At 40.3% G+C, this 20,745-nt stretch overlaps 1 protein-coding gene, 1 non-coding gene and 1 pseudogene across 2 annotated transcripts in view; 1 reads left to right on the top strand and 2 right to left on the bottom strand.

Moving 5' to 3' along the window:
• LOC706905 (putative POTE ankyrin domain family member M) overlaps positions 1-12,948 on the bottom strand; it is a 37,149-nt gene extending 24,201 nt beyond the window's left edge. The window contains exons 1-5 of the mRNA XM_077949054.1: positions 12,257-12,948; positions 7,425-7,539; positions 7,092-7,265; positions 4,134-4,240; positions 151-221 (exon numbers count right to left, since the gene is read on the bottom strand). Coding sequence (XP_077805180.1) covers positions 151-221; positions 4,134-4,240; positions 7,092-7,265; positions 7,425-7,539; positions 12,257-12,906 — 1,117 coding nt within the window. The 5' untranslated portion in view covers positions 12,907-12,948. The remainder of the gene's footprint in view (positions 1-150; positions 222-4,133; positions 4,241-7,091; positions 7,266-7,424; positions 7,540-12,256) is intronic.
• LOC114675662 (U6 spliceosomal RNA) lies at positions 1,339-1,445 on the bottom strand. The gene has a single exon (XR_003726574.1). It is a non-coding gene; the product is annotated as a U6 spliceosomal RNA (small nuclear RNA).
• Positions 12,949-16,791: 3,843 nt separating the features above from the next.
• Positions 16,792-17,844, top strand: LOC100430749 (cyclin-dependent kinase 2-associated protein 2 pseudogene; annotated as a pseudogene).
• The last annotated feature ends 2,901 nt before the right edge of the window (positions 17,845-20,745 follow it).

Here is a 20,745-nt window from a genome sequence, read left to right on the forward strand (position 1 = left end):
AGCACAATAAATGTAACATGAATGAATAATCCTGAAACTATCCCCACCTTCCCCCAGCCCATAGAAAGACTGTCTTCCACAAAACCGGTCCCTGGTACCAAAAAGATCGGGGACAACTGACCTAAAGTAATTCACTATCACAAGTGTTACCTGGATTGCTGTTTTCAGAAGAGATTTTTAGCATCTGTTTTTCTTTGTAGTCAGAAAGTAATTGGCAAATTCTATGTATAAAAATGTAATAAACCAAATTACTATTTTAATACTGATGTAAAAAACTTACCAAATGTAAAATTCTTAAGAGAATTTCAAACAATATCATAATATCAGAACTTAACAGTATTATCTCATCCACTTATGAGTACATTCTACAAACTTCTCTTGAAACTTCTAAGTAAAGAAGACAAAAATGTAGGGTGAAATGCTCATAAATCGAGAGCAGTGTTACCCAGTAAATTAGCTTGCATTAGCATGACATAATAGAAAGTGTTCCAACCCTGCTTAAGTCCTAGCTCAGTAATGAACAGCTATTTGTTCTTGGACGACTTGCTTGTCTTAGGCTCAATATCTTCTTCAACAAAGTGAGGACTTTGCTGCCTTCTTTCACTAGGTTGTTATAAAGATTTAATAAGATAACATTTTTTAAATGCTCAGAGAAATAGTAAAGCAAAGGAATAATCTGTTCCTAAACATTATAACTAAAATTATCTTGGAATCCTAAATAAAACCCAATGCATATTTTGTTCATAGGTTCTAATATGCAAATGTTATAGTTTTCAGCAAATGTTATTAAGTCTTAATTTTGCTTCTTAGTTTTCCTGCTCCTTAGGGCTTATAATTCTGGGCATCTCAACTACGTCTTAGTTTGTAACTAAATTTACTCATAAATATCTCATTAAAGTAGATAATGTGAGTGTCCACTGTTACGGAGTTGACCAATCACACCAAGGGCAGAAAAACCAATGGATGTTAAGACCTGGCTTGGACCAGTGATCCTTTTCTACCGACTCCAACTCTGAGCCAGCAGATATTTCTTAGGATAATGGTTTATATTGATGTTCAATTCCAGCTGACATGGAGACCAAAACTCTACCTATATGTTTTTTAGTTTCCATGAAGAAGTTGTAAGTTGACATTCTCTAATTTTTGACATACACACTAACAACATATTTTGCACCAAGCACTTTATTCAGCTCTGAGTCACCTCATAGACCATCTTACATGACTATTTTTTAGTGCAAATCACAATTTCAATATTTTGGTGGCACCCATTTTGCTTTGATTCACACTGTTTCCTTAGAGCTAGTCAGCAAATAGTCAAATGACCTTCCAGTGACTGACCAAAATATGGAATGCTTCAAAAATTTGTGCTGCTTCCTTATACAGACGCCATGCTAATTTTCTCTGTATTGTTCCCATTTTAGGATATGTGCTGCAGAAGCAAGCACAAAGCCCTACTTTTACACATGATTAGTGATGAGTCATGCACAGGGCTTGGTTCTGTTAAGTCCAACTAACCTACTTGAGATTCTGAGAATTCTCTTCAATGGCTCCCTGTGAGGTAGAATTTGAAAATATTTTAAAATCTTGAGTTACAGATGAAAGTAGCTTGGACAAATTTCATTATCATGTAAAACAGATCACTCAAGGGCCAACCACAACTGGGAGCCACTGCTCAGAGAAGGTTCATATGGGACTTTCTACTGCCTAAGGTTCTATACAGAATATAAAGGTGCCTCAAAGTACAGATCTGATAGCAAAGAAGAAGAAACAAACACTGATCCCTTTCTGTCACATTATTTGAACCCCTCTGACCCTTTAGAACAAGCCCAATTAATATCTACCAGAGAAAAGACCAACAACCGCCTCAAAGGATCTCGTACCATGAAGGTCTCAGCTAATTCTTGGCTAAGATGTGGTTTCCATATTAGGTTCTGAATATGGGGGGAAGTTTCAATTTGCTCACTTTGTCTGCAGATCAAGTCAGGATGCCCAGCTGCCAGAGCAAGGTGTTGGTGCTTTGGGAACAATGGCTGAGCATAGAAGCATAGATATGGGAACTTAAAGACTTGAGGGATCTGAATCAGTAAGGGCATCTTGGTGTCAAAGATCAACCATTACCAGGCAGCAGGACCAGTTTGAGTGGCAACAACGCAGCAACAGAAACAAGGGAAACATCAGAATGATTGGAATGTCCTTTTTATTCTCCTCCTTCTGACTTGATAAAAGGGACTGTCTTCCTTAGATTTAGTGAATCCCTTCAGTTATTGAAAAATTCAAGGAGTATGTAGGAAATAGTCTCCAGAAGACATTACAAGGCTTTCTGTTAAGCTGGACATTTCAAGACCCAAACAACTAATCAGAAAAATCAAAGATATGACACTGTTTTTTAATCCCATCCATAGGTGTTATACTTGGATGAAATGAACAATGTTGGGATCTCTAAGTATCAAGGTCTTAAAAGTCCTGAGATAAAGAATCCTGTATCCATTGGTACTTATAAATTGTCTTGCTTTTTTCTGATTTCTGGCTGATGCAGGGGACTAACTGACTGCCACTCTAAAACTAGCTGAACGGCACTATGACATCTCACCTGATATGTAAGATGCTATTGTTATAATAATTTTAAACCTCAATTTAGCATTAACTCGCCTTTTAATGTAAACACTTACACATTATGATGACTAGAAACAGCATAGTCTCTGGCCGTCTGTCCAGATAGATCTTTAGAAGAGACATTAATATTTTGCTCGAGTAGAAGGCTGACTATACTTGCTGATCCACAACGTACAGCAAGTATGAGAGCATTTCTAAAATGACAGAGATAATTTCTCCCTTAGGAACTGTAATAAACTTATTTTAAAAGCTAATTTAATATACTTTATCAACTTAACATCTTGCCTGTCCATGCAGAATTAAAGATTTACATGCACTAAAACACATAAGCACTTGGGTGCTTAAGTGTTCATCTTTGTAAAATACCAACAAGGCTTAAAGGAAGGGACAACAAGGAAACCTCTTATCTCGGTGAGGTATTGGAAAGTAGAAGACATTAATTTAAAGTCTTTCAATGGGCAAGAAACAATGCTAGGGCCACTTATCTGAAGTGGACAAAGTTATAAGTGAAGATTTCCTTACAGCTTCCCTAGACTGATATGCTGTAATAGAAAATCAGCTAGAGGGTAAGATAAGTAAGAGCTCTCTGCTTGCTGAAAGCAGTAATATTAATAATAATGGTAAGAATAGTCACAAGAGTTTCAGTTAATGATGCCAATAAGCATGTGCTAGGCACTGAATTAAATGCCATATATATCTTCCTTACTTATGCACAATCAATTTGAAGGATATATTCTCCTACTTTTCATATATGACAACACTTTTGGTGGTAAATAAGATTCCCAAGGTCACACACCAAGTAAGAAAGCTAGGGATTAAACCCAGTCTTGTGTGAATCCAAAGCCTAGCTCTTTTCTCTTTATCACCCACCTACGGCTTGCCTTCATTAAAGGAAAAGTGTATCCACTAAAAACTATCTTCACTCCCTCTCTCCACACCAGTTAAAAATAAAACCATCAAAATACACTGGAAATAAAAAAGGAAAAGCTGTTGGACCCACAGTATGTGGGAATAGCAATTAATTGTCAAGTAGGGATAAGCTAACATTAATATTCTTCAAACAAGGCAACTTAAAGCAGAGTCATTGAATAGAAAAAAGGATTTTCAACTCCTATTTATGTTTCATGCAGCATATTTAGCAGAAAAGCATATGCGACACAGAGGTTAAAAACTACTAGAAAAGGTTAAGAAGTTCAATACTGGGTCATAAAGTAAACTAAAAGCTAAAGTTCACATTTCATAAAATTAACATGAAATCCCTTTAGCTAACGTAATATCATCTAACCAAAAACATCATACAACAAATAACATCAGTCAATATAATAAGAGAAGATGAATCCTACTAAAACTGTTCTTCATGTTGCCCAGTCCAAATAATTGTTTTTTTACTTAACTGATTTGTGTTGATACTCATCACTATGTCCCAATAAGTATAATTTAATCTTACTGATTTATTGTTTATGACTTGAGTGACTGCTATCAATCTCGAACAACACACAGATTAAAAGAAATAACTATACCTTCCACATCTGTCACGTGCACTTAAATTAGCTTTTTTCTTGATTAAAAATTTCACCACTTGCTGTTTTTGTCCATGTACGCCAAGCAAAAGTGGTGTTAGGCCATGCTGTAAAACAATATAAAACAAAAACAATATGTAATTCAAAAAATTATGTAGTTCTCAGCTGAACTGGAAACTTCATATAAGATCCCATGGACTTACACTCATAGAAAGTAAATCAAATGTAGCTGCTTCCATCTCACTCTTCTGTGCTTTCCTACATGCTGCTGCTTCCCTTGGAAACACCCCTTCGCTGCCTGACCACATCAACTCTGATCATCTCAAAAACTCACTTTCAACATTTACTGCTTCCAAGACTCTTTGCTTCTAACCCAGCATTTGGCATGGCACTTTTGGATGATGATTTTTTTCCCATTTAAACAAAGAGCTTCTTGAGGGCAGGGGATGTATCTTTTATCTCTATATTATCCAACCCTAAGACAAAATTCTTGTGTATAAAGCAAGAATTTGAATGTAAAATATTTCTTAAGTTTCACATGTTTTACCAAAAGTTCAAGCTCCAATGTGCAATAAAAATTGCTATTAATATTCCTACTGCCCATTTGAAGAATTTTTCCATTCATTCATTTAAAATCTATTTGTATTTACTTTTTCCAGATTGTTAACTAAATCATCAGTTCATAGGATTACTGAAACTAACAGAATTCCCGTCTGTATTCTTAATAACTCCATGGTTTTTAGTGTTTAAACCTGCCATCTCGATTATGTTAAAGCTCTGCAAACATAAGAGACATAATGGATAGTCCACAATACAGCTTCAGTTGATTAAAAAAAAGGTTTAGAATTTGCTACAATTCTAATTGAGAAAACTCTGCTCTTAACAATGACTTACTGACCTAAGCACTTGAATATCTGAACAAAGAGACACAAAATCCTGAGAGGGCCATTCTCTACTTAATGAAAGACTACTCACTGCAAATTTCTAAAGACCTTCTGATTGGCAGGGAATAACTGAAGGTATAAAGGAAAAGGTATTATTCCGTAAGCTGATAGTGCCAATAATATTCATTTTAATGTCTCATCCACATATAAAAGTCAGACTTGGCCAGGAATGGTGGCTCACACCTGTAATCCTAGCATTTTGGGAGGCTGAGGTGGGTGATTCACTTGAGCCCGGAGTTCAAGGTCAGCCTGAAAAACATGGCATTAACCTCGTGTCTACTAAACAAACAAACAAACAACAACAACAACAACAAAAACTGAGATTGGAGAACCACCTGAGCTTGGGGAGGTCAAGGCTGTGGTAAGCTGTGATCACACCACTGCACTACAGCCTGGGGAACAGATTGAGACCCCATCTCAAAAACAAACAAACAAAAAGTTAGATTAATGTTATTGGAAAGGAAAGATTTAAAGGAATTAGCACATATCCAACTCCAACTCTTCTAGAAATATCTTAAGTTTCTGAGACATAAGAATTTACATATTACACTTATGTATTCATGGTTCTTAAGCAGAAGTGTATCCAGATTTTGAGAAATTTGTTGTTGTTGTTGTTGTTGTTAGAGACAGGGTCTCATTATGTTGACCAGGCTAGACTCGAACTCCTGAGCTCAAGCAATCCTCCCACCTCAGACTCTCCAGCAGCTGGGACTACAGCCATGCAACACCACGCCTGGCTTCAAGGAAACATTTTTAAATGTACATATTAGACTTACTCTATCAAAATCTTCAGGGGAAAGCCTAGACTTGTGGATTATTTAAAAATTTTCCTGAGGTAACTGGAATGCACAACTCTAGCTGGAAGCTAGTGCAATAGATGATTACTTCAGTCTCAGCGCTCATCCACATAACCAATTCCCTTTATCATTTGAGGATTTGGCCAAAAAGAGGAAAGAGTAGGAGAGAGACTCATTTGCTGAAAACATCACATAATTTTCCCCGGTAAGAGTAGAACAAGGTCTAGTAAACTCAAAATCCAACCTGATCTTGTTCCTTATAAGCCCCTTATCACCCACCTTCCCATCAAGATATTCTAGAGTTGAAAGCAGAGTTGAGACTCCAATTGGCCATTTTTACCAGAATAGGACACTAAGTCAGTTAATTACTTGTCGTTCCCTCTGCTCAAGTGTTTCCCACTACATTACCACCTATTCACTGCCTATCTGGATCCTCAGAGGCTTCCTGAAATTGATCTCTAAGCAGTTTACAACCCACTAACTCCCTCTCCCAAACTGAAAACTGTCATTCTCTAAAATTGAAAAGAACCTTGTCTCACCATACAAAGGAAACAAATGAATGATCAACAGCAACACACATACACACGTGCAGAGACACACACACACACAGAAAACCTCTTCATGGTCTTTCCCTCCATTACCTAATTTCCAAATTGGCCTTGGTATTTCTCATTGCTGTCTTTTTCCCTTTCCGCTTCTGCCTCATGTGCAATCAGAAATATCTTAAGGCTTGTCACTGAGAAAAAGACTTGTCACTGAGAAATCCATCACCTCATATCTATTACTGTTTTTTGTTTTGTTTTGTTTTTTTGGGAACTTGCCAAAGGGGCAGGATTACTATTCACTGAACTGTGTTTGAGTTTTCTTGGAGTTTTAATGTAAAACCTATTTCCAGGGCAAATTTTGTCATTTTACATTTATTAGGGGAAAAAAAAAAACCTGGCATGAAAAAAAACAAAGTATTACCTTTTACAAATTCAGTGTTTTTTAAAAAAACATAAACCACAAGAGCATTAAAAAAAAAACACACTGTACCCTCGAATGCTTCTTTAAAAGTAACAATATTTAAAATAAAGTCTTAGATAATTAACTCATTTCAAAATATTTTCATTCGGGTTATGCTTGAGCTTCCAAATATGGAAAACTGGCCCTTACCCAGGTCAACGTTAAAATGAATGCATTTCAGTATTTTGAAGATGAAATTGGTAGACCTATACCTTGTTTTTTGATTCAATATCAGCACCGTATAAGAGCAGTGCTTTCGCCATTAATTTATCTTCATTGTAGATAGCATAGTGTAGAGCAGTATTTCCATACTCATCTGGAATATTTGGATCAGTGCCATGTTCCAGCAACATTAATGCACATTCATCTTCTTGGCATTGTACAGCCTGTCAGTATTAGACCAAAAATAAATTATAAGTCCTGAGAATTAAAACTAACATTCCACAGCTTTCACCAACTAGTTCCATTTAAATGAGAAAACTCATTTTTATGCTATGTATTGAAATCAAAGCCATCTCATGCTGATAGGGTTGACTACTGCATACCTTGATCAGAGCTGTCCTCTTTTTGTTGTCAAGGACATCAAGTTGACATCGTCTGTCCAGCAGGAGTTTTACTATTTCTGAATTCCCATTGGCAGAGGCCAGATGTAGAGCAGTCCTATGAGAGTGAGAAGACTTTTTAGGAAATTGTAGTGCACTATCTACAGCTACATCAATGATTCATGCAATAGCAAACACAGAATAGCCTGCTATTACTCTGCCTTCAAAACAAACTTAATTTCCCTTTGAAGAAAGCACACTACTTATTACCTCATGACTCACTGTATGAATGAAAGAGCAGCCTATTTGAATAGGAAGAGCAGAGCCCTTGAATGGCATTCAACCTGGGCTGGAATCCTACTTGAAGCTCTGATGCTTCCCAGCTGTTGCTTACCTTTTTTGGCTCTCAATTTCCTCATCAATAAAATGGGAATGAAAAGAGTCGATTTCTCAGAGGAAACCACAGTAATGCTTAAATAAGACTCTACACGAAAGATATAGAATAGTTCCTAACACAAATAACAGCTCAGTAATTGTAAGATATTATAATTTTTACTAATACCACTAAAGACAACATTCGAATTCAGTGAGATGATACAATTATACCTACACTTTCAGGTATGTTTTAAAGATTACAGGTAACGATGTATTTTAGTGATTCTAAGATGATCATTGTCTCTATGTTTCACCATTTCTCACACTGAAATACCACTTAAAATTCATGATTTAAGGGCCGGGCGCGGTGGCTCACGCCTGTAATCCCAGCACTTTGGGAGGCCGAGGCGGGCGGATCACAAGGTCAGGAGATCGAGACCACGGTGAAACCCCATCTCTACTAAAAATACAAAAAATTAGCCGGGCGCGGTGGCGGGCGCCTGTAGTCCCAGCTACTCAGGAGGCTGAGGCAGGAGAATGGCGTAAACCCAGGAGGCGGAGCTTGCAGTGAGCCGAGATCGCGCCACTGCACTCCAGCCTGGGCGACAGAGCGAGACTCCGTCTCAAAAAAAAAAAAAAAAAAAAAAAAAAAAAAAATTCATGATTTACTATAACTATAATTGGCAGCATTTAAATAATTCTCTTATTGATACATACAATAATGGGGCATCATACAATCCCTGGTGCCTTACATTAAGTAAAATATGTTACAATATAACACGTCTGGGGCGGTTTCAGTCAGATGACTAGCACTTAGATAAATTTTAGTTCTTAAAAGAAGTATGGAATAAGAAGGCTGAGGTGAAAACACAAACGAATTTCTAAAATAATCTATTTCTTACTTTGGTTTTCAAAAACTTTAAGCCAAAGAAAGCTTGAAATTCAAATGAATGGCATGGGCTCATTTTTATCAATACTTAGATTTATACAATGTATGTACATTAGATATTTCCAATCATTCATATTAGGATTTAAGACTGTTATAATTCTTCTCCTTTTAAAATGAATTTATGAAACTATTTGTGGAGCTTTTTTTCAACGTTTACTTTCAGGGGTACAGGTGCAGGATGTGCAGGTTTGTTACATAGGTAAAAACATGTCAAGGGGGTTGGTTGTACAAATTATTTCATTACCCAGGTGTTAAGCCCAGTACCCATTAGTTCTATTTCCTGCTTCTTTCCCTCCTCCCACCCTCCACCCTGTGATAGATCCCAGTGTGTGTCGCTTCCCTCTAGGTGTCTGTGCGTTCTCATCATTTAGCTCCCACCTATAAGTGAGACCGTGCGGTATTTGGTTTTCTGTTCCTGTATTAGATTGCTAAGGATAATGGCCTTCAACACCATCCATGTCCCTGCAAAGGACATGCTCTCGTTCTTTCTTTTATGACTGCATAGTATTCCATGCTGTTTGTGTACCACATTTTAATTCTTAAAAGTACTAAAACAGTCTTTACCCAAGACTTATACATTTTCAGAAGGGTAGTTGAGGGTTATCTTTTACTATTGTCTACCTTCAGAAATGCTTTTGTTTGAAAGGAGGGAAGAAAAGTTTCAATTGAGATTACCTCCTAATGCCCCAATTTTAAATCTCTCAACTTGCTCAGGCCCAGCAGGTAAATATGAAGTTTTCAAAGACGGAAGGATCCTGAGAGATGGTAGAATATGCCTTCCACATAATAGGTGTCTGGCTTATGTTTGATGACTAAACGGATTGAAAGAATGCATAAACACAGCTTGGGAGTTCAATATTTTTAAAGAATGCTACTGTTGAGTAGAGCAATACATTTACAATAGTAATGGTCATTTATATTTGCTATTTTAGTTTTCATAAATATATAACTAAAATAAAATAATTAATTCATACCTTTTACACATGTTTATATATATAATGAAAAGATAATTTTATAATAAAATGTATATACAATAAAATCTACAGGAACAGGTAAACAGAAACCCTCTACTTCTCAACAGGGTAAGAGTTCACAGAAGATAGCTATCCACAGGAATAAAAATAAATAATAAAATGTGAGAAATTATTTGTATCTATGCAAGTAGCATATTCCTTCTCTTCCCAAGGATTATTTCATTACTAGTGAAATTTAACTAAAACTTTTCAGATATTCATTGCAGAAATCACAGATAAGAGAAAGGGAAGAACTTCACTTACAAATCCCCAGAAATAAGTTTGATTATGTTTTCTACATGTTTTCAGGTAACACAAGAGCAGATTCTGTTTGTGTAGGTGTATAACAAACTAATTTTTTCCTCACTTGATATAGCAAAGCACATCTTTGCACGTCAACATATCTCTGTATCTACTGACACCTTCAATGGTTACATGTTATTCCATCCTATGGATGCACTGAAAGTTTTTCATAAAATCTTTATGTGAGCTCTTCTCAATACACTGCTATTTTAAGCAATACTAAGAAAAACATATGTGTCTATTTCATATAGATATTTCAGTATAATAGAGTTGATAGGTAAAAGGCATACACATTTTTAACATGTGGTTCTTATCATTGAAGTGTGTTAGAAAAGTTGCAGCAGCTTAAACTTTCAGCAACTACATAAGTACCACTGTTCTTCACCCTCACAAACTTTGTGGATAGAAGACAGTATTTCATTCCTTTATTTATTTACTTTTATTATTAATTAATTAATTAATTTTTGAGATGAAGTCTCATTCCATGATCCAGGCTGGAGTGTAGTGGTGCAATCTCAGTTCACTGCAACCTCCACCTCCCTGGTTCAAGCAATTCTCCTGCCTCAGCCTCCTGAGTAGCTGGGATTACAGGTGCATGCCACCATGACTGGCTAATTTTTTGTGTTTTTTAGTAGAGATGGGGTTTCACCATGCTGGCCGGGCTAGTCTCAAATTCTTGACCTCGTTATCCACCTGCCTTGGCCTCCCAAAGTGCTGGGATTACAGGCGTGAGACACCGCGGCCGACCTTTCATTCCTCTTGTAACTTAAATAGAAAACAGTATTTCATTCCTCTTCTAACTTAAATTCCTTCTCTTGCCAGGAACACTACGTTTTCCTATGTGCACAGGTCACTGGTAGATATGCAAAAAAGTACCTTGCCCAATCTTAAATTGAGCTTATTTTATTATATCTGCATATATATGCTTGGTTCAGTGGCTCAGGCTTGTAATCTCAGCACTTTGGGAGGCTGAGGCGGGTGGATCACAAGGATAGGAGTTCAAGACCAACCTGGCCAAGATGGTGAAATCCTGCCTCTATTGAAAATACAAAAAATTAGCCAGGTGTGGTGGCGGGCACCTGTAATCCTAGCTACTCAATAGGCTGAGGCAGAGAATTGCTCGAACCCGGGAGGCGGAGGTTGTAGTGAGCTGATATTGCGCCACTGAACTCCAGCCTGGGCAACAGAGTGAGATTTTGTCCCAGAAAAATAAATAAATAAATAAATAGTTGCATATATAAATAGGCTTTTGTGTTTTCTTCTGGTACTTTTCTCCTTTTGTATATTTAAAAATTTTAATCTATACTCCAGGAACTTACTTTTGTGACATAAAAATCTAGCTAGTTTTCTCCAAACAGCATGCATTTCATTTATTAATGATTAATCTTGCTTTCTCAATATGAAACATCACCATTATCAAGTGCTAAATTCTTACATATATTTGGGTATTTCCGGATTTCTTATTCTGTTCTATTCATTGATATTTTTTCAGTTGTTAGTAAACAATTTGTGGAAATAGCACATCACATTTTGATATCTGGAAAAGCAAGTCTTTTTCCATTCTGTTACTAAAAATTAACTTATTACAGCAATAAAATACAGGATGTGCAGTGTAAAAATGCTAAAACTTTGCTATTTTTATTTGGCTTACGTAAAAGTGATAAACACAGAAAAAGCTCACATCTTAAGAAAAACGAATCTTCCTATTCAAGGACACAAACCATCTTCCCATTTCAGTTTCCTTGTAAGGTTCCTCAGTAAAGGACATATTTACATAGGGTACATTGATATCAAATCCATATTGGATTTTATTTGAAAAATATTTAGCCCAGAAGTGGATATATTATGGGACTTAGTTCTCAATATACAACTTTCTATAATGTATAGAACATTGTTTTAAAATGTGTACATTAAAAATAATCTGCTGCATAGGCTTGATTTTGCGAGTTAAATCACTTTCATACAGTCTATTAGTGCTCTATAAGGGAAATTATAATCGGATAGGAAATCAGCTAAAGTTTTGTTTCTGTGTTGTTGTTCATAAAGGGCCTGTGCCCTGACCTCTCTGAGGTTTCCACACCCAGGGTGGTGTGGGGCCTGCGGAGGAACAGAAAGCCAGGACCCCGATCCCGCCAGGAGGGTATGTCCCCATCATCCCCCCACATCCCACCTCCTCCCAGCCCAGGCCCGGTTACCTCTTTTGTTTGTCCGTCTTGTTCACGTCAGTGTCCCTGAGCATGACGATGAGATCCTTTCTGGGGACTTTACCCCACCAGGCAGCTCTGTGGAGCTTGTCCAGATCTTCTCCACGGACGTGGTACCTGGGCTCCATGAAGGCGCTGTCGTCGTAGTCTTCCCAAGCTTCCACGTTGCTCTCCCCGCGCCCCTTGCAGCTGGGGACGTGGTACCTGGGCTCCATGAAGGCGCTGTCGTCGTAGTCTTCCCAAGCTTCCACGTCGCTCTCCCCGTGCCCCTTGCAGCGGGGGAAGCCGTGGCAGCACCACTTGGCCATCTTGCTCCTGTGCGTCTTCATAGCGGGGTCCTCCTGGTCTCCAGAAGGGCCCAGAATGCTCTCGCCACTCCCCCTGCAGCAGGGGAAGCAGTGGGAGCACCACTTGGCCATCTTGCTCCTGTGCGTCTTCATAGCGGAGTCGTCCTGGTCTCCAGAAGTGCCCACGTTGCTCTTGCCGCTCCCCCTGCAGCAGGGGAAGCAGTGGTGGCACCACTTGCCCATCTTGCTCCTGAGACCAAATGGCTTCTTCACAGCTGAGGCAGCAGGTATTGAAGAAACCTCAGCCACCATCTGCTTTGAACAGCCAGGGGAGGCCGGTAGTCGCGAGCACATTGCCTCTACCAACCAGTTTCACCAACTAGCAGGAAATTCTGGGTTTCCGATCTGTTTGAAGAGAAAGGTCAATCCCAGCTCAAACTTGCCAACCCCAGCAGGGGAGCCCGGCCCACCCCACCCCGGAAAACCCACACTCAGCCGGGGAAAGCCCAGGCCCACCCGAGGTGATCCCACGCCCCCCCCCCCCAGGAAGGGCCAACCCCCGCCCCGCCCCGCCCAAAGGAAACACCCAACCCAGCCAAGGGAATGCCAAGCCCAGCAGCGAAAAGGTCAAGCCCAGCAAAGGAACGCGATGGAGGAAACGTCAATCCAAGCGAGAAACACCGGGCAAAGCGATTAAGGCCAAGCCAAGCGAGGAACGCCAAACCAAGCCAGGAAGGCAGAGCCAGGCCTAGCCGTTACAGGCTAGCCAAGCCGTTGCGCGGGCGCGCGGGCGCGCGTGCGGTGTGCGCGCCTCAGGCGGCGTCATTGCACGTGGCACAGACAGTGGCCAAGGCGTGCAACCTGCGCATAAGTCTTGGTGCCACCAATATCAGTGACAGCCTTGCGTTCCCAGCAAACTTCGTGGGAACTGGCCGAGCCTTCAGGCTATGGAGGAGAGGCCTCTGGTTGGAAAAAGCCTCTTGAAGCAGGACAGGGGCTAGAGCGCCTGGAACTGGAGGATGCTGACAGGCTCCTCTGAGGAAAGCCCGCAAGACACTCGTGGCAGTGCTGTTGCCGGTGGCCACGGCTGCCGCTCAGAGCTCGGGCTTCTTTCTTATATTTGTTTTGGTTTTATTTTGCTACTATTTTCTACTTTCTTGATGTGATAGCTGAAATTTTATTTGAGAAATTTCTACTTTTCCGTCATACTCATTTAGTGAAACACATTTTCTGCCAGCACTGGCTTTACCTGTGTTGAATCAAGTGTGATATGTCGTATTTTTATTCAGTTTAATATATTTAATAGTTTCCCTTGAGACTTTTCCCTTAGGAGTGTGCTTGCTGTTTAGCGCTATTCACAATAGCAAAGACATGGAATCAATCCAAATGTCCATCAATGATAGACTGGATGAAGAAAATGTGGTACACATACAACATGGAATACTATGCAGCCATAAAAAAAGAATGAGATCATGTCCTTTGCAGGGACATGGATGGAACAGGAAGCCATTATCCTCAGGAAACTAATGCAGAAACAGAAAGCGAAACACCTAATGTTCTCACTTATAAGTAGGACCTGAACAATGAGAACACAAGGACACAGGGAAGGAAACAACACACAATGGGGCCCCTGGATGGGGGCGGGAGAGGGAGAGCATCAGGAAAAATAGTTAATGCATGCTGGGGTTTAATGCCAAGGCAATGGGTTGATATGTATAGCAAACCACCATGGCACAAATTTACCTGTGTAACAAACCTGCACATCCTGCACATGTACCCCAGAACTTAAAATAAAATAAATAAAAATGTAAAAAAGAAAAAACCAACAAAACTGTGTGCTGTTTATCTTTCAAGTATTTAAGATTTTGCTGTTATCTTACTTTTTTATTTTTAATTGGACGCCATTTTGGCTGGAGGATACATTCTACATGATTTCAGTTCTTTTAAAACTCTAATGTTTGTTAAAATGCAGGACACAGACCATCTTGGTTTATGTTCTGTGGGTACCTAAATGTTCTGCTGTATTCTGATGCTAGGGGGTGGAGGAGCAGGGGTTTTTGTTGTTTCATTTTGTTTTGTTTTTTTGAGGCAGAGTCTCGCTCATTTTGCCCAGGGTGGAATGCAATGGCCTGATCTCGGCTCACTGTAACCTTCGCCTCCCGGGTTCAAGCGATTCTCCTGCCTCAACCTCCCCAGTAGCTGGGATTACAAGCACCCGCCACCACACCCGGCTAATTCTAGTATTTTTATTTTTTTATTTTTTATTTTTTATTTTTTGAGACGGAGTCATGCTCTGTCGCCCAGGCTGGAGTGCAGTGGCCGGATCTCAGCTCACTGCAAGCTCCGCCTCCCGGGTACACGCCATTCTCCTGCCTCAGCCTCCCAAGTAGCTGGGACTACAGGCGCCCGCCACTTCGCGTGGCTAGTTTTTTGTATTTTTTAGTAGAGACAGGGTTTCACCGTGTTAGCCAGGATGGTCTCGATCTCCTGACCTCATGATCCGCCCGTCTCGGCCTCCCAAAGTGCTGGGATTACAGGCTTGAGCCACCGCGCCCGGCCAATTCTAGTATTTTTAGTAGAGGCAGGGTTTTGCCATATTGGCCAGGCTGGTCTCCAACTCCTGACCTCAGGTGATCCACCCGCCTTGGCCTCCCAAAGTGGTGGGATTACAGGCATGAGCCTCTGCACCCAGCCAACGGTGGAGTACTTTATAAATGCCAGTGAGCGGCAGCCACCAACATCAGTAGCTGCTGACGCTGCTAGCGGCTGGGGCGGACAGCGGCCAGAGCCGGGACCCAGGCTTCCTGCCACCTGTGCGTGCGGCTCACACCTGGAAGCTGTCCTCCCACAGCCTACACGGTGGGGGGGGGGGGGGGGGCACAGCAAAGCTGGTATTCATGTTTGAAGGAAGGAAAAAAATCGAACAAGTAACCCAGCACTGTTCTTTCCAGATCCATCCCGCTGGCCCTCTTGTTTCCCACGTTTTTGAAAACTGGCCACTCTGATCTCAGATCCCTAAATCGCAGCCACTGAGACCTGGCTCTCAGAAGCCAAAGCCCTGGCACTTTCCAGGCTGAGCAGGAGGAGGTGAAGGCAGGCTGGAGGCTGGTCCAGGACAGCTGAGGGCTGACCATGGGGGGTTGTGCAGAGGCCACCACTGGGGCCGCTACATGTGACATGGGATTTGGGCCATTGGGTAGAAGGCATGGAGATGGGGCACTGCCGGCGGAGCCACAGAGGAAAGAGAACACTCTCCAAATTGTCTTCCAGGGTTTCCGTGAGCATTTTATTAACTCAGAATCTGTCAGGAATAATACTAGGGAGTTACCTTTCCCTGAAGATGGCTCTTGTCAGAGTAGTGAGATAGGCGAGGGGGGGGGCGGGGGGGAGGAAGAGGAATGTGAGGCTCAGTTTATACATATTAAGATCAGTAATGGTGTGCCGCTGGCAGGAGCAGAGCGAGCCTGGAGATTTGGGTGGCTGCAGTTGGTAAGTGGTTGCAATCCAGAGAGTGGGACTGAGGTCCTCCCTTGTCATGTTAGCATCCCGTTTCCTGGGCGTGGCTCTGACATCCTGCAGGTGGTCATTTCACTCATGGAGGCTTTGTCTCTCTTCCATCACCCCAGACTCAGCTTCACACTCCAGGGCTGCACACCACCAGCCACCGTCATGTTAACCCCTTCCCAGGTCAATGTGTCCCTCACCTGGAGCCCAATCTGCTGGACAGCCTGGGACCGTCCATTTTTGGAGTGGTGGGCAACCTGGTGGCCATCGTGCTGCTGTGCAAGTCCCGCGAGGAGCAGAAGGAGACCGCCTTCTACACACTGGTATGCGGCTGGCCGCCACCAACATGTTGTTCACTTTGCTGGTGAGCCAGGTGACCATCGCCACGTACATGAAGGGCGGGTGACCTGGGGCCAGCCCCGGTGCCAGTACAGCATGTTCATCCTGCTCTTCTTCAGCCAGCCCGGCCTCAGCATCATCTGCACCCTGATATCTATACAGGTAATTTGTGTTCGACATTCTCAGAGGAGTTTCATAAGCTTTATGTTTTATCTGGGTTATAAACAGAGTCCTCAAATGTGTAAAAAAGAAATCATACCAGGATTGAATTCCAGCAGGAATAAGTTTATTTTACCTATTCAAAATTAAAATACTTTCGTTTTGTTTGATAATGTTTTTGTTAAAGATATGTTTTTGAAAAAAATTTAGGTAAATATTTAATAATGTCCCCTTTTCTATCCCAAGAAGTAATTTCATAGTTTATTTAAATTTTTTAACAAAAATGTAGCATAGATTTTTTAAAAAAAATAATTGCATATTTTAACTCAATATATCCAAAATACTGTATCAACATGTAATCAATGTAAAAATTACTAGAGATAGTTTGCATTCTTTTTCCTTATGAAACCTTTGAAATCCATTGTGTATTTTACATTTTAGTATGTCTCAACTAACTAAAATGTGAAATTTTCATCGAGAATATCTGAACTGTATTTAGATTAATAAAAATTGCAGTTAAAAAGTTCAACACAGATTTAGTAGGGGGCGTGCAGCCAGCTTGCAAATCAGCTCTCTGCTGAGTGGCCAGGCAGCCAACCCCCGAGGAGCGGCCTGCTGGCATCCCCAGCACCCAGGAGTTGAGGATGTCCTACAAACCCATCACACCTGCCCCCAGCAGCACCCCCGGCTCCAGCACCCCTGGGCTGGGCACCCCGGTCCCTACAGGAAGCGTCCCGTCGCCATCGGGCTCGGTGCCAGAAGCTGCTGTCCCTTTCAGACCGCTATTTAACGACTTTGGACCGCCTCCATCGGCTGCATGCAGGCCATGAAACCACCTGGCGCCCAGGGCTCCCAGAGCACCCACAGGGAACTGCTGTCGGTCACAGGGGAGATGGGCAAAGGGATCCGGACCACCTTTGCTGGCAGCAAGAGCACCACAGAGCGCCTGAAGAGAGGGATCATCCATCCCTAGTCAGAGTGCCTGGCAGAGACAGGGCGGAACCCACGCACTTAACAGGAAGCTCCTAAGCCTCCGTGTCTGGACTTTTCCCGGCCACTCCAGAGCACCTGCTTCTCCCTGGCCCTCATCCCTAGCTGCACTAACCATCCTGGGCTTCCTGTCCTGTGTCCCTTGATAGTGCCCTCAGGAACCAAGGGGCGGCTCTCACTCCAGGTGGCAGCACTAACGATCCTCCCTTCCCCCCACCCCACTCTGCCAACGCAACAAGAGTTAGCAGCGAGGTCCCCGTGAGTCCCACCCATGACCTGCCCACAGTGTTGCCCACTGGAACTTTCTGCGGCCCCCACCACTCAGCTCTTCCCAGCACTTCTCCCACGTGCCCCGAGCCTCCTTCTCCCTCAGCACTGGCTCAGGCCTCAGGTCTGACACTTCCCTGCCTTGTGTCTTTTGCTAAATATGACCTTTCTCCATTAATAAAAGATGATTTGGAGTTGCGCTCTCTAAAAAAAAGTTTAATATAAAAGAGAAATAAAGGGAAATTTAGCAAAGGAATATATAGATGAATATTTAAGTACTCAGAGATGACATTACTACCAGACATAATGAGATCATCAGATATTTCATTTACTTATGATTAATATGTTTGCATTTACCTTTTAATTTAATTTTATTTATGTATTTATTTTTATTATACTTTAAGTTCTAGGGTACATGTGCACAACGTGCAGGTTTGTTACATATGTTTACATGTGCCCTGTTGGTTTGCTGCACCTATTAACTCATCATTTACATTAAGTATTTCTCCCAAGGCTATCCCTCCTCCCGGCCCCCCACCCCATGACAGGCCGTGGTGTATGGTGTATCATGTTCCCTGCCCTGTGTCCAAGTGTTCTCATTGTTTAATTTCCACCTATGAGTGAGAACATGCTGTGTTTGGTTTTCTGACCTTGTGATAGTTTAAACAAACTAGGAAGTTCAGAAGTCACTTTATAAGAGAAATAATGAAAAATAAAGTATTACTGACATTGGTAACAGAATAAAAATTAGAGTTAGACAAAGTATTAACAAGCAAGCTTATTTATTTATGAGATGGGAAAATATTAAAAAGGATTTAATCATGTCTTGTCAACACGAAGAAAAAGTGTATTATATATAATTCCTTTGTTAACTTATTATTGTGTTTCCTTGTATAATTTTCACTTGGTTTTGTTGATTTTACTACTTGCTGCATTATTTCAAAAACTACATCTTCATCGACCATTTCAACTTTTGCTACGTGGGCAGAATTATAAAACCCAATTTCAAAATTTCAACTGAACATTGTCACCACTTTTCTTTGGGCTTTTAATAAAAAAAAAAATACCGAAGTAATTGTGTGTGTGCGTGTGTGTATTTTAGCATTATCATGAATCTAATAACAATAAAATCAAACAAAAGCAAATGGATAAGCAATATGTTGGACTAGCATCTCAAGTATGAAAATGGCATTGCAAACAGTGATATGATTTTTTTCAAAATGGTAAACTTTTTAAATTGTGATCTTATTTTAACCTAAAATCTTACTATCAGAAAATGCAGTGTATATTAAAATGTTCGGAAATATTTTTATTCACATTTATTAAATGGTTGTACTCACTCAGATATCTACAAATTGGTTTTTCTCTTATGTAATTGTCTTATAGAATGTTCAAAAGTCATGCAGAATGTGAGATAATATTCTATTGAATAGGATAATTTTATCATTGCAAGACATCAAACATCCCTGTTTCCTGCCAAATAAATGTACAATAGCAATAAATGTAAAGATGTGTTTTTTTAAAAAGGCACATTTTAGAGTTATAAAACAAGGATTTTAAAACTTGAATTCTTACAGTGAATATGTCTTAATGTTGGCTACAGTCACTTTAGATAAAAAGTTACCTCACATCTATTTTCAGTATTACTTAAAGGTGTTTATGTCATGGCAAAGGTTTTTTTTTTTTTTTTTTGCCTAGAGGCGGGTATTTTGCCACATGGCTATTTATGGTATGAAACTATATTTAAACACATGTACACATGTAAAAGCTGCCACTGTGGCTGTAAACTATTAAAAGTTATCAAGATTGAAAAATAAACAAGTACAAATATTTCTGTTTTTCTATGACATGTCTTTACTCCAGTCCAAATTTAGACATTTAAAATGCTTGAAATAAAAGCAAGTTTTTCACATATTTAAGTTTAAATGGCCTTTGTCCTAGTTTTATTAGTGAAGCAGCAGACTGCAGTTTGTTCACTCTCATACAACCTCAAAACGTGGACAGAAAACTTTGATAAAACTTGTGGGGCATTATCTGATGAAACACATTAAATACTAAAGGAGAAATACAACCTCATTGTTTATAAAAGACGTATAAGAAGGACCCCTGCATACATATATCCATCAGTTTTGTATTTTCATGAAACATTTGCCTTAAACTGAGCTTCATAAAAGTACATGTTCTCCCACAAAGCCAAGGAAAGTAAGTTTGACACAAGGATCTGGACGTCTATGTGTGTGGCGTAATTACATTGAATACATTCCACAAGTAAGGCAGAAATGTATAGTAGAGTGTCCATTATGGAGGAGCACTCAGTACTTATTGAATAAAGTGCTTAAAAATTCTCATTGTTGACCTGGACAAAGAGCAGACTTGTTAAGTTTGCCGGTGACAGATATTAAAAGTGAAGATTGAAGGAAAAATGATGTATAGAAGAGAGATTTTACTTTCAAAGTGACATAAATAATTTGAAGAAATCAAGGGAAGTGACTTGCTTAAATATCCATATAGTAAATGTTTATTGTGTGTTTACTGTAAGCAGTGGGAATTAAGCAGTGAAAAAAATACAAAGGAAAACACCAACAACGTCTCTTCTATCATGGAGTTTACATTCTAGCAGCAAGAGAAAGACCATAAACAAATACATATGTAGTACAACATGACTATGAATGGTATGGAAGAAAACATGAATAGTAAGGGGGATGTGGGGGGCTGGGGATTTATTTTGTGTAAGGATAGACAAGAAAGGCCTCATTACCAATTTTACTCAGTCGTTTATTCAATGTATTTATTTGCTGATTCCATAATACTTATTTACGTATTTATGCGTTTTTAATTTATTTTTTATTTTTAGAATCAGGGTGTCACTCTGTCACCCAGGCTGGAGTGCAGTGGTGTCAACATAGTTCACTGTAACCTTACTCCTGGGCTCAG

The sequence above is a fragment of the Macaca mulatta genome, chromosome 10 (assembly GCF_049350105.2).
Source record: "Macaca mulatta isolate MMU2019108-1 chromosome 10, T2T-MMU8v2.0, whole genome shotgun sequence".
In the NCBI taxonomy this organism is placed as follows: domain Eukaryota; kingdom Metazoa; phylum Chordata; class Mammalia; order Primates; family Cercopithecidae; genus Macaca; species Macaca mulatta.